The following is a 14002-nucleotide window of genomic DNA, read 5'->3' as shown; positions in this document are numbered from 1 at the left end:
GAAGAGCCTTTCTCTTGTATTTTGTTTGAAGGGGGAGCAAGTACTCTCTCATAACTCACCATGCCTTGGGTGAGCATTATGGTCCCAATCTGACAATGGGCTTCTGCTAGCACAGACCCTTCCATCTGCCAGTGTCACATGGATTCTACTCTGGTATAAGGGTCTATGTTAGCTGATTCTGATACAAGATATGAGGTGGTGACAAGATTGTCTGGATAACCCTGCCATCTCCACACTTTAATGAATGCTCAGCACCCTTCTATAAAACATAATTCTGCCTCCTCCAAATCCAGTGACTTCAGACTATTTTCAGAGTTAACTGCAGTAATTGAAAGGTGATTATGAAAATCCTGGGGCAAAATCTTTCAGGTTATAAAACATTGCTCCACCTACAGCCTGGTCTACACTATACAGTTAGGTCAATGTAAGGCAGCTTATGTCAACCCGATTATGTCAGTGTACACACTACTGCCTAGTCCTGCTGATGTAAGTGCCCTACTATATAAACATAATAACTCCACCTCCATGAGAAGCGTAGGGCTTATGTCGGTGTAGTTAGGGCAACGCAGTGTCTGTGTAGACACTATGGCCTGGTCTACGCTGGGGGGAGGGGATCGAGCTAAGATACGTCGACTTCAGCTACGCTATTCTTGTAGCTGAAGTTGCGTATCTTAGTTCAACTTATCTCGCGTCCTCACGGTGCAGGGTCGATTGCCGCGGCTCCCCCGTCGACTTTGCTTCCGCCTCTCGCCGAGCTGGAGTTCAGCAGTCAACAGGAGAGTGATCGGGGATCGATTTATCACGTCTACACTATACTCGATAAATCGATCCCCGATAGATCGATCGCTACCTGCCGATCCAGCGGGTAGTGTAGACGTACCCTATGTTACTTACGTCAGCTGTTGGCTGTCTTGTTAATTTCAGGGCTCCATAACATGAAAAACCAACATCTCATGTGTAAAAGTTCTAACTATTCTCTCCTCAACATGGGAGTGTTTATACTCCTCTACAAAAGTAAACAGATGTAGTGCTCCATAAACTCCGGTTTATGGCATAATAATTGCCTTACTCCCAACAGAGAGACTGTGACCCGTAATCTAACCCTGTCTCTGGCCTGGTCTACACTATGGGATTAATTCGGATTTAGCGGCGTTAATTCGAATTAACCCTTCACCCGTCCACACAACAGAGCCATTTAGTTCGAATTAAAGGGCGCTTTAAATCGATTTCTGTACTCCACCTCGACGAGCGGAGTAGCGCCAAAATCGATTTTGTTAATTCGAATTAGGGTTAGTTTGGCCACACACCACTGAATTAATGTGGTTAAAAACCGAATTAATGTGCTTAGTGTGGCCGCGCACAATCGAATTTATACAACCTGTTTCCCAAATTCGAATTATCTAAATTCGGATTAATCCCGTAGTGTAGACATACCCTCTGTGTGTGCGTGCGTATAGGGGCTTCTTAATCAAAGAATACAAAAGTGTAATAGGAAGGTAATACATTTGCATTTATGTTTGTTTAAAACTTTAAAACAGGATCACAATGAATAGTTCTTTTGATTTCTAGGCTATAAAAATGGCTCAGACATTCAATACATTCTGATATATTAATGCCCATTTACTATTTTGGAAACTAGCACTGGAATTATTCCTGATTGTATCCGCTTTTGCACTTGTGTAGAGGTGATCTCTGATTCCAAGTGTTGAGTTTTTGTTTTGGTTTTAGTTAGATGTAGAGTAAGAACTTCAGAACTGGATCTGGGTTTGGCTTTCAAACATGAACACGTACCAGATCTGGGGTTCTGGTTCACATCCATCACTGCTATTAATTTTGCTTTCAATTGGGGGTTCTGTTTTCTCTAAAAACCTCTCATCCAGTTTTAGCCTTGAAATGTAGCATTTTAAACATATCTTTGCTTTCACAGGCTTCTAACTGTGCTGCTGCAGCAATCGCATCTAAGTGACATTAATCATCGGGACAATGAGGTGAGTAAACATGCACCAGCTGTAATGGTCCTGTGCAGCAGGTAATATGCTTTCCTGTCACCTAAAATGGGTCCACAGAACTACTGATTTTATTATAGTAAATTATAATTAGGGTTGTCAATCGCAATTAACTGAAAACAAAATTAAAGCGTTAATCACATTCCTCTGGGTGGGGAGGGAGGCATCCACCCCAGGAGGGGGCCTGAAGCTCCAGCCCACAGCTTGGGGGCAGTGAAGGGGGCTGAAGCCCCAAGCTGAGCTGGAGCCCCGCATCCGAGATATGCTGGAGCCCCAAGAGCAGCTGAAGCCCAGAGCCCCGCACCCTGAAGTGGGGAAGCCCCGTGCCCTGGGGGGGGGGGGGGGTGGAAGGTAGGGGGGGGTCACAATTTTTTCTAGTGGGGAGGGTCAAAAATATTTTTTATTTATTTATTTTTGTCCAAACGGGGTCGCCACCACAAAAAGTTTGATAAAATGCTGTCATAGAGAATAGTGGCCTGGCGAGCCCACGCTCCCTGCATCAACCTTCCCTGGCCCCACTGCATACCAAGTTGAGGTAAAATCCACCCTCCCTTGCAAACGAGGGCTCACTCAGCTGAAGGGTGTTTTATGTAAAAATAATAATTCTACATTTGTAAGTTCAACTTTCATGATAGAGATTGCACTACAGTACTTGTATGAGTTGAATTGAAAAATACTATTTTATCTTTTTACAGTGCAAATATTTGTAATAAAAATAATATAAAGGGAGCACTGTACACTTTGTATTCTGTGTTGTAATTGAAATCAATATATTTGAAAATATAGAAAACATCCAAAAATATTTAAATAAATGGGTATTCTATTCTTTAACAGTGTGATTTAAAACTGCGATTAACTGCAATTAATTTTTTTAATCGCTTGACAGCCCTAATTATAATATTTTGCACTGATCTAGCACCTCTCATCTAATGGCCTCAGAGCACTTTACAGAAGCCGGTTTCATTTTTCATTTGCCTCACCATGGATCTCCTGGCTGACTACTCTCAAATGGAGCTGGCAGATGCAAATGGAATCTGGGCCGATTAAACCCACTCCCTCCACATGCCACCAGTTATGTTTCCCTGTACATCCTTCCTACCTAACCTGCCAAGATAGGGATTTCTTTGCTTATTTTCAAGTTAGACAGATTCTCTGCTTCGCTGAGCATCTCACTATCAGGCAGATGGTTCTTGGGAGATCTGCCTGAAGCCCTGTTGTAGGTTATAGCAACCATTTTATGCCAGATTGCTATGGTCCTTAATCATACACCAACTAAATATACCCCTTTGCCAGGGAGATGGATTAGATATGCTGGCTCCACATCCCACACCAGAGGAACTCGCAGTTTTCCACATCTGGCTGCTTACTAGCTCCATCCATTCAGCACAAAGGAGCCAGAACACAACAGAGAATCCGGTGCATTGTTTCAACTGTGTGTCTTCCAGCCCGGCAGCAGCTTGAGGACATTGCTGAAGGGCACTAACTTGCAAATTTCCTTCCTGCCTTGTACTTCGTGCCCATTTGCACTGTGGTTTGCAGAGCCTATTTACTTGGCTATATGGGACTTACAACAGCCTGAACAGGACCTAGGATTTGGCCCTATGTTGAAAATGTGGGGTTATATTGTCAGCTAGTTGCACAGAATTAAAACTTAATGTGAACCATGAAGGACACTTGGAATCCTCAACACTTTCTCTGTACGTGTTACCATGTTCAACCTAAAATCTCCAGGGTCAGAAGTATATTAAACACCACTTGGCATCAATGTTTGGTTGAAGGCTCTGTGCTAGACCCCTGGTTATTCATGTTTGCTTGAAAATGTGCTCAGAGTTTGTTTGTACTAAGCAAGCTCTTCTCCTAGCTATTGCCCAATTTAAAGGAAAACACTCAAGTTTTTCGGTAACTTTATAAAACCACTTCCCAAAAAACCCCACATTAAATAGTAAGAAATACAGCTGGCAGCTGCACTGTTTCTATGACTGTGGCTATCTCTAAGGACTTTCAGTGGAGGCTACCAGGAGATGTGTATCGAAAATCCCCCCAGAAGCAGGGCAGCTGAACAAAAATCAGAGGCACACAATTCCTCAGGAAGGCTTCCTGAGGGTGCAGTTTCCAACCCCTGTCAAGGTTATAAAGTGATTATCTGTCCCCACTTGCTCTCCTGATGGCTTTGTTTAACTTGCGTGGCAATGTGCTTTTCTTTGTCTTTGATCACACCTTGCTTAATTTATACTGGAGACTCATTCAAGTGCATTTCTTTGTCTGGAACTGGCACTGGTCGACAAATACATTTTCAGAACATATTTTCAGCACATATCTGTAAATTCCTTGGTGGGTTTATTGTATGTACATCACATGCAAATATTAATGATCAGGGAGTTATTAGTTTTCTAATACATTACATGCCACCTTTGGAGGGGACACAGACGGCAGCAAAGAAGTTTAGGTATGTGCGCTGCTGCCTGCAGGCCTGCTCATTAGGGGCCAAAATGGGAGCTGGGAGGTGGGTAACTTTTCAAGGGGACACTTACCACTTTTATCAGCAGATGGATGAGAGGAGACTGATCGGGAGTCCAGGAGCTTGCCCTGGTTACACTGACTCATTGTTCCCCGGAACTAGCTTCATACTTACTTCTCAGGGTGGAAAATGCTGCTGTAGAGCCTCAGGTCAAGAGTCCCAGGATTTTCAGTGTCCATCAGCAGTGTCAGGTCCCTGGGGTGAACTCCTGGCACCATTGAAGTCTGTGGAAAAACTCCCATTAACTTAAATGGGGCTGGATTTAACCCTTGTTTTTGTTTTTACAAAAAACAAAACCCCAATGATGAAGTCTTGCAAAACCAAAATAACCAAAACCTGGTTTGACTGATCTCTCCTCCCTATTTGTATTTGGACTTCCCAACCCCTGCCCATACCCGATGAGTCGAGAGAAACTAATGTTAAGGAATTTGGACTTTATTGGCAACCGTTTCTGTACACACGAATGGCATCATACAGGCAAAACAAATGACAGGTCTTTTCCCCAGGGAGCTTGTATTCTAACTTGTGGAGTTTTATTTGAAGTTTTAATTTTGCTTCCATTCTACATGATTTGGGTTTTTACCCTCTTGGAAACGAAGAGAAACAATGGAACTGATTTCCACACATTGTGTAGTCATTGATGCCTGTGCAAGGTGGGTGTATAACAAACCACCAAACAAAAATGGTGCTTATATTATGTTTCTTAAGACTGATGTTGCTTAGATAACTTGATAGGAAAAGTGTGTAACGTAGATTTAAAGTGTGCATGTGGACTTGCTTTTGATGCTGATTAATGTGCACATATAAGGTAGTTTCTTGGTCTGCTAAGACCAGTTTGCACTGTATAAGGACAGCTTGGATAGAGCAGAGAATCAAGTTCTCCGTTCGTTTTGGTTTTTTGTTCTCTTTCAAAATGGTGCCTGTGATGTGTTTTTATTTTGAGATTACTATTAAAATAATTGGCCCACTTTCTCAGCTGGCACAAACTGAAATCAGTGCGGCTAGACTGCTTTACACCAGCTGAGAATCTAGCCCATAGTAATTATTGTGAGTTAGAGATAAGGCTGTTGCATTGTGATAAAATACAAGCCTAAAAGAGGGCTTTCTACTGGAAACGGTATGAAACCTTAACCTATGAGTAACCTATTATACTTCTGACTGATGTATTGTTTATAGCCTGCTTATATTATAAGTATTTATAAATATTAGATACATGCCTCTTTGATATCAGTCTTCTATAGTAGTCAATTTTTTTTTATTGGCTACTTCTTTTTTTGATACAACCCCATTAAGCCAGAAACTGCTTCAAATTATTCAATCTTGAAGGTGGATTTCCCCACTCCAGACTGATCTCCAAATTGTCCAACTCATCTCTAATTAAAAGGAAAATTAAATCCTTTGAAGTTTTAAATCTTCCTGTGACTGATAATTCTTTACTGTCTTGGATTGTGATTTTTATTTATTTATTTTTTAAGGGAATGACCGCACTTCACTGGGCTGCTTTCCACAATCGGCCCCAGCATGTGCAAACCCTGCTGCAGAAAGGAGCAGATCCAACTCTGGTGGACAAAGACTTTAAAACAGCTCTTCACTGGGCAGTACAGGTGAGGGCCCTCTACCAATATTTTAACAATACGCCATGTGCATTACAATGATTGTCTGTTTGCAATTCTAAGTCATGGGACATCAGAACTGAAGAAGAATTTCAGTTGGAAAGACCTAGGGCAGGTATCCCCAGCTGTGTAAACTGGCCTGCATTGCTCAAAGCCAGTGGAGCTGTGCTAATTTATACTGGCTGAGGATCCAGCCCATGTTTCCTATGGCAAAACACCATTTTTATTAACAAATATTAAATACGGGCTTGATGCTGCAAGGTGCTGAGCTCTCTTGCCCTGATCCAGCAAAGCATTTATGTCCCTGGAACTAGTCCCGTGCTGAGCGTTAAGGACATGCCTGTTTTTGATGGATCAGGGCCAGAGTGCTCCACACCTGTCAGAACTGGGCTGTAAACCAGTGACTCCAGACCACTGAGGATAAAATAACATACCATGTAGTATAAAATGGCAAATGTTGTTGTTACAGGACAGTAACAAGGCTTGAAGCTCTCATCCTGTGGAAATCCTAACTTCATTAAGTAGAGTGTAACGTTAAACACTCTTCCTATCAAGTTATAAACAAATCATTGCTACATGGGGCAATCAGGGAGCTCTTTTGGGACCTCATAGGGTCTCTACTACCCATCACAAATGCTCCCCCAAATGTACAACAGCTAAGAAATTACTGAGGGACTCATTAAAGATAGAAAATATCAGACATGACTAGGCACTATAGTTAATACTTAAAATAATAATTAATAATAGCCTATAGAAAAGTGAATGGTTTCCTTAGGATGCATCATGTTAAGCAATTGATACGGTATCCTCTATAATACTGTTTAAGTAAGTGTCCTGCATGTACTTTGCTTCAGATAACTTTTTAATGCTAAATATGAGTTCTGTCTGTAGGTTACATTACAATTACCCAAGTACAATAAAAGCTGTGTTATCCAGCACTTTACCAGTTGGAAAGCTCTAGAAATTGGCATTTGATATCTCCCAATACAAATCTTCATAGGGTTGCCAGGTGTCCAGTTTTTGACTGGAAGCCCTGGTCGAAAAGGGACCCTGATGGCTCCGGTCAGCACCACTGACCGGGCCATTAAAAGTCCGCTTGGTGCAGGGCCAGCAGGCTCCCTTCCTGGCTCCGCGTGGCTCCCTGGAAGCGGCAATATGTCCCTGCTGCTCCTAGGCAGAGGAACAGCCACTGGGTATCTGTGCACGGTGGCTGCCCCTGCCACAAGTGCTGGCTCCACAGCTCCCATTGCCCAGGAACCATGGCCAATAGGAGCTGTGGGGGCGGCGCCTGCGGGCTGAGGCAGCGCGCAGAGCTCCCTGACCAGGCCTCCACCTAGGAGCAGCAGGGACACGTCATCATTTGCAGGGAGCCACCTGAGGTGAGCACCTCCTGGATCCGGCACCCTGAAACCCCTCCCATACTCCTGCCCCGAGCCTCACACCCAAACTCCCTCCATTGGTAAGTATAACTTAACCAGAATTTTTGACCAACTGGCACCCCCCATTCCCCAACATGCCTGATGACAAAGCTTTTACTGTACGTTTTTATTGATTTTACAGTGACAGTTATAGTAAGTATTCAAAACATCTCTGTATCATATAAACAGATAGGGTGACCAGACAGCAAGTGTGACGAATCGGGACAGAGGGTGGGGGGTAATAGGAGCCTATATAAGAAAGACCCAAAACTTGGGACTGTCCCTATAAAATCGGGACATCTGGTCACCCTATAAACAGAAAACACAAATTGCAAGGAGAAGATACACTGTGACTAAACATTCCCATTCTCACATTTTTGGTCTTCACTCTACCATGCTTAAAATATATCAAAACGTTTTTGTCTGGAATAGAATTCAGGTGTGGCCTCCATACGTATCATTACTTTCAACTACATTTCCTGTCTGATTTCATATTTTTCTGATCATTTCAAAACAATATTGTGTCGTATAGATTACGCCTTGGTATTTCAAAGGGATTTCTTCTAATAGTTATTAAATAATTCTTGTACATTTGCTCCAGTGTAGGTTCCATCCAGCTGAACATTTCTGAAATTCTGTACCATGCAAGCTCTGGAGGGTCCTGCATTCAAGCTTGGTGAGGGCCAAGCTAGTCAAAAGAACGGCAAAGTGGAAGCCTTATTGGGTATGTCTACACTGCACACTAAGCCCGGGTCTGTGGGACCCAGGTTTGTGGCCTTGGTGTTTCCAAGCCCATGCTTGATCGTCCACACTGCATTCTAAACGTGGGTTTACAATTGATGAACCCAGGTCTCTCAGCCATGCTAATGTATTCATACTGCACTACCCAGACCTGGCTTCGGTCTGCAGCTTGACCTGTGTGTACTCTGCAAAATGACAGGGGTTGGACCTGAGTCTCACTTGGGCTTTGAACCACCCCATTTGCAGGGTCCTAGGACCTGTGTCCTGAGCAACAAGGAGTCTGGTGGCACCTTAAAGACTAACTGGTGTGTTTTTTTTTTTTTTTTTTTTAAAACCTCACTTCTTCAGATACAATAAAAGCTGTGTTATCCAGCACTTTACCAGTCGGAAAGCTCTAGAAATTGGCATTTGATATCTCCCAATACAAATCTTCATAGGGTTGCCAGGTGTCCAGTTTTTGATGCATCTGAAGAAGTGAGGTTTTTACCCATGAAAGCTTATGCCCAAATAAATCTGTTAGTCTTTAAGGTGCCACCAGACTCCTTGTTTTTGTAGATACAACTAACACGGCTACCCCCTGATACTTGTCCTGAGCAATTGCTGACCCAAGTCAGATTGATTTGTGTGTGGATGCCCCAGCTTAGTGTGCAGTGTAGACATACCTACTCAGTCCATATCCCCCCACACCTTCCTCTCAGAACAACAAATGTGCAATGCATGTTTTGGGAAAACATGGGAGGTTGAATGGTGCAAATAAGCCCTCAGTTTCCTGTGGTTAACAAATCCCTGCTCTTGCTCCTTTCAAGTCACCCACTCACAGCTGGATTACTTTTCTGCCTGCCTGAGAGCAGAGGGAATAAGTGTTGTTTCACTGCTGTGATTTGTTCTGTGAAATTTGTTAGTGAACCCGGCTGGTTCGCAGTCTTTACTTCTTGGGGGTGTGGAGTGGAGAGGGATGGGCAGGTTTAAATGTCTGGACCAGGCATAGGCTCTTAGACATGGCTGCACTACAGCCCTAAATTGACCTATGTTAGGTCGACTTAAAGTCAGCACAGTAATTACTGCAGTGGCTGATGTCCATACTTCCCTCCTTCTGTCAGTGATGCATGTCCTCACCAGGAGCCCTTCCTCCGACAGAAGAGGGCAGTTTGGTGGGCTAAGAACCCTCCCGCCTGGCGCTCAGTTGCCCCACCCAGCTCTGAGCAGGGGAGGGGGACAGCTGCCCAGGCTTCTCACCTCCCTGAGTGGGGAGCCTCCCGGCAGCAGTATGGAGCCATGAAATTGACAAGACACCTGATGTAAGGTAGACACTGAATCACCCTAACTACACTGCCATAAGCCCTACACTTCTTGTGTATGTCATGTATGTTTGTCGGTGTAGTAGGGCAATTACCTCAGCAGAACAAGGCTGTAGTGTAGACACTGACATAATTAAGTCAACATAAGCTGCCTTGCATCCAGGGCCAGCTTTAAGCCGATTCGGCCAATTCCCTGGAATGGGTCCCCATGCCTAAGAGGGCCCCGCAACGTCTGGGGCTGCCGGCGGAGCGGGGGGGGGGGGGGGGAAAAAGCCGCATCCTACTTCTCCCCCTTCCCTCCAGCGCTTGCGCCGCCATACAGCTGATCAGTGCAAGCCTGGGAGGGAGGGGTGAGAAGGAGGAATGTGGCGTGCTTGAGGAAGACACGGGGCCAGGGCGGGGATTTGGGGAGGGATCCAATGGGGCAGTGAGGGGGTGGGGCTGGGGTGGGGCCAGGATCAGGATTTGGGGAGGGATCCAATGGGGCAGGGAGGGGGTGGATTCGGGGCAGGGCTGGGGCGGAGGGCCCTGCGAGACAATGCGTGTCCCGGCATGGGGCCCCAGGAGACAATTCATGTCCCGGCGTGGGGCCCCACACCTGCTAAAGCCGGCCCTGCTTACATCCACCTAACTGTGTAGTGTAAACCAGGCCTTAGTGTTCTTCTCTGACTTGAGCTTAGCCAAGGAAAAGTATCTGACCGCTGTTTCTCTCTACCTCCCTGTCAATATAAGGGCAGATAGAGGCTAATAACTGCTGCTAGGCAGGATAAGGCTTTGGCCTGTCTAAAGCTCCTGCCAAGCTTACAGACACGTGCTTAGACTCATTGCCACAGTCTGAGATCTGGGGAACTCTGAAAATACCCCCAAACTTCTTCACAAGAGCCCAGAGGTGGAGTCCCAGGACTGTGCTGTGGAGGCAGCAGTGGCAAGGGATGTCTAGTAACCACTTCTGGAGCTGCTGAAGCAGGGATATTTTTCCCGTAAGAGCTGCGCTAAACATCTGCGGAGCACAAGAGGCCTAGAGAACTCCCAAAGCCAGCAGCTGCAGGAGCTGTTTTCAGCTGAATAGGGCCTTGTGCTTTCTTTCCTGGGAAAGCAGCAGATGAAACATGAGGCATGGTAAAGAAACCTGTGCCAGAAGGCACAGAAAAGAGGCAGCGTGGGTAGATATTGCTAAAATATACACCATTACACCATCATGCCCCATTACAGTTATTGTGTGTGGGTGGGAGATAAATACACTTCCTCTGCCTACAGTTTCAAAGAATACATGTTTAGTACTCGGCAAGGTGCAAACAAAGAGTTTGTGCATCTGATGATTTCCCCACCAGGGTTCCAGGCCCGTGTGACACTAGAGAACCAGACAGGCCTTGCCTCAAACAGTAGTTGGTTGTACTGGAAGAGCAACAGTGATGTAGCGGCCCTAGTGTAAGCCCCTATTGTAGACATGCTGCATCAGAGTAAAAAAACAACTCCTTTGAAACTAGAGTAAGATGTTAGAGCAAGTCACAGTTTACACCTGTGCAGCAGATGTGCGCTAGGGGTTTGCACTGGTTCAGCTCCATCAGTGTTGCTGCATCAGTGTATACAGCTCTAATGGAGGCAGGCCACAGTAGTTAATCAGGCCCAAAGTATTTTCATTTATGCAACAAAAGTACCTAGAAACTGAAAATCAGGAAGCTGGGGGCAGGCTGTATCTGGTCCTGCATGGGAGCAATACAGGACACAAGGCACCAGCTACAGTCTGTTGAATTCTGACGACCTGGTGGGGTGAGGCGGAACCATGGTACCTCCACACACCTCCATGCACCCGGGCCAATTCCGTAGGGTAATGCTCGCTGCACCATAAAAAAGGGTGGTGAGAGCCCCTGCTCCAGCATGCACTCCCCCTGAGATAGCCAAAATTGCTCTAGAGATCCCTGCTGCCCCCCCCCCAACCTCTCATCTCTCTCATACATCACAACTCCAGCTTTCACACATGAAAATACTCCAGTTCATACCGCTGAACAAGTGGTGTTGAACTGGGCCTACCATTCTAACATGTTAGCACGGCTACTTCCATGTAGTGGAACAGTCAATCAGGTGCCAAACTGTGTACCTACTTAGAGTCAAATACTTCCCTTGCATATGTGTACACTCTTCTCCTTGGCTTCACTAGGAACTTTGCATGTGATTTCAGCACAAACACAGGAGAATGTCTGTACGTGAGTGAACACCCTGTCCTGTCAGACCTATAGTTTCACTTGCTCTATTTAAACAAGGCCTCAGAAGCTGTTTTTCCCCTTTCAGTCAAACAAGCAATAATCTTTGTAACCAGAAGGAAACTTAGTTGCATCATGAAAGCCTGTTTACTAAAGTTGAGACCAAATGTAATTTCTTTAAAATGTTCTAAATCCCAGATAATGCTGCCACTTAAATACTGCAGTGACAAAGGTTCTAGAAACACCTTAAAAAGGTTTCCTCACTGTGCTGTGTTGCCAATTCTCATGACTTTTACAAACAGCTTCACAGTATTTGGTCTTTTTCTTAAAGCTCCAGCTCCTGGAGTCAGGTAATTATATAAAAATCTCAGCTTCCATTTTTTTTAAAAAAGTTTCTAGGCCTCAGGGTTGCAGAGAGAAGTTGGAAAACATGAACTCTAAAGACTCAAAAATCAGAAGGGAAATAAAAAGAATTCACGTTTAAAAAACAAAACAAAACCACTCCTGATCTAGTGCAGCGCAAGTTCATGTTATTTGAATGATGCTAAGTTTATCAAACTTGTGCCCAGAAACATTTGCTCTTGGCAACAATTAAACTTTCATTAGTACATGTTGTATGATGAAATCATAGATTATTTGTTTGGATTTATATGGAAAGACTTGACAGCTTTTCTTAGTCCTACTTACTGAGATGTTAATTGAAGTTCAGGCTCTCTGAGAACAAGACTGTACCCTTTGGAGCTGCGGGTAGAGGGTGCCCTTTGTTTGTGGAAGGATCTTGGGTGCCTCTTCAGCAGTATTCTTTTCTCTCCCACTAGGCTCCACAGAAGACTCTCCCTTGGCTTGGGGGATTTCCATATAGAGAAGGTGAAGGGAATAGGCAGGCTCCGGGAGGTGGGAGCACTAGGCAGAGAAAATATCATTCTCCCCACCCTCCATCTCCCACAGACTGCCCTTGAGGAAAGTTAATATGGCCTGATGAGCCCCCTATGTGCTGGGGAACCCCTTCAGGGGGAATAGCTGGCAGCACAGACTGGAGGCAAAGCCACCCGTGGCAATGCAGAAGTGCAGGATCTGCATATGGATGGCCCTGAGTCCCTCCTGAATCCCATGATTCAGGAGGATCTTAGAGACCCCTGGTTTCTTTGGGGAGAGGCGATCCCTCCCTCCCTCCAAAGGTATACTAAAGAAAACAGTTTCTTAGTTCACAGTGGGTGTTTCCTTTAGGGCCATGGTCTAGCCCTGTGTGTGTTGGTGGATTAGGTTTGGATAAGGTGTGTAACCAGTAACTCTTTGCTAGGTAGAGTTTGCTTGTGGTTTCAGACAGCTTTCTCATTTTTAAACTTTATTTGCTCTCTGCTGGTTTCATGTGTTTTCCCAGGAATGCCTAAGGAGGGGGTGGTGACTATTTAACTTTGTGAAACTTTGAAGTAGAAATTTTCTTTGAAAAAATCGGAATCAAGCCTCACCCTCCAGTCCCTCATTCTTCAACGTACTCACATCAGTAATCTTTCCTCATGCAAATAGGGTCCTCCCCTTGAAGTGAAAGGGACTTCTGACATGGATAGGTTTTTTCCACAGAAGTGAGGGCTGGACGGTTGGGCTGTTGATATTCAAAAAGTGAATAAAAGAATTGCAAATAAGGAGGATTTAAGTAAATAAAAGTTATTTACATCTGTTCATACAGGGACTTTTCAAAAATTGGCCTCTACCTTTGCATATACACACTTATTTATTTCAATTTATAATAAACAAAAGGGCTTGTCCACTGCTTTGGATGCTAATATTCAGCTAGAAACTCACTAGCATAATCAGATCATCAAAACAACTAACCAGAGCTTAGATGATTTCCCCCCTAAATGCAAGTCCTTCAACGGAAGACATGCCATGTCGCTTTTCCAGTCCACCAGCTACTGTGGAAGAGGAATGGGGTCATGACACCTCCATGTTCCCTGCAATATGTCTAGCACTACCGATGGTAACAGTAATCCAGAGAGTACACGCAGGGCCAGCTGTAATCTAACCCTTAGATGAGCCACTGACAATTTAAGGTATGCCAGGGTGTTCAGTTGTAATGGGATGGGGCCATGTGATAGAAACAACAGGTGAATAACAGATGATTAACAGACATCTTCCTAGCAGATGATCTGTGTGTAACCCCCTCGCTGAATGCCAGAACATGAGTAAGAGACATGCCCCCACACCTT

The 14002-nt window shown here is 44.7% G+C and overlaps 1 protein-coding gene across 1 annotated transcript in view; it reads left to right on the top strand.

Moving 5' to 3' along the window:
• Positions 1-14002, top strand: part of ANKRD55 (ankyrin repeat domain 55) — a 65275-nt gene that overhangs the window by 26386 nt on the left and 24887 nt on the right. The window contains exons 6-7 of the mRNA XM_026649228.1: positions 1928-1988; positions 6000-6128. Coding sequence (XP_026505013.1) covers positions 1928-1988; positions 6000-6128 — 190 coding nt within the window. The remainder of the gene's footprint in view (positions 1-1927; positions 1989-5999; positions 6129-14002) is intronic.

Source organism: Terrapene carolina, unplaced genomic scaffold (genome assembly GCF_002925995.2).
Source record: "Terrapene carolina triunguis isolate 2854851 unplaced genomic scaffold, T_m_triunguis-2.0 Scaffold69, whole genome shotgun sequence".
NCBI classification, from domain to species: domain Eukaryota; kingdom Metazoa; phylum Chordata; order Testudines; family Emydidae; genus Terrapene; species Terrapene triunguis.
Note: the sequence above shows the minus strand (reverse complement) of the source record. Positions and strands in the feature narration are given on the sequence as shown.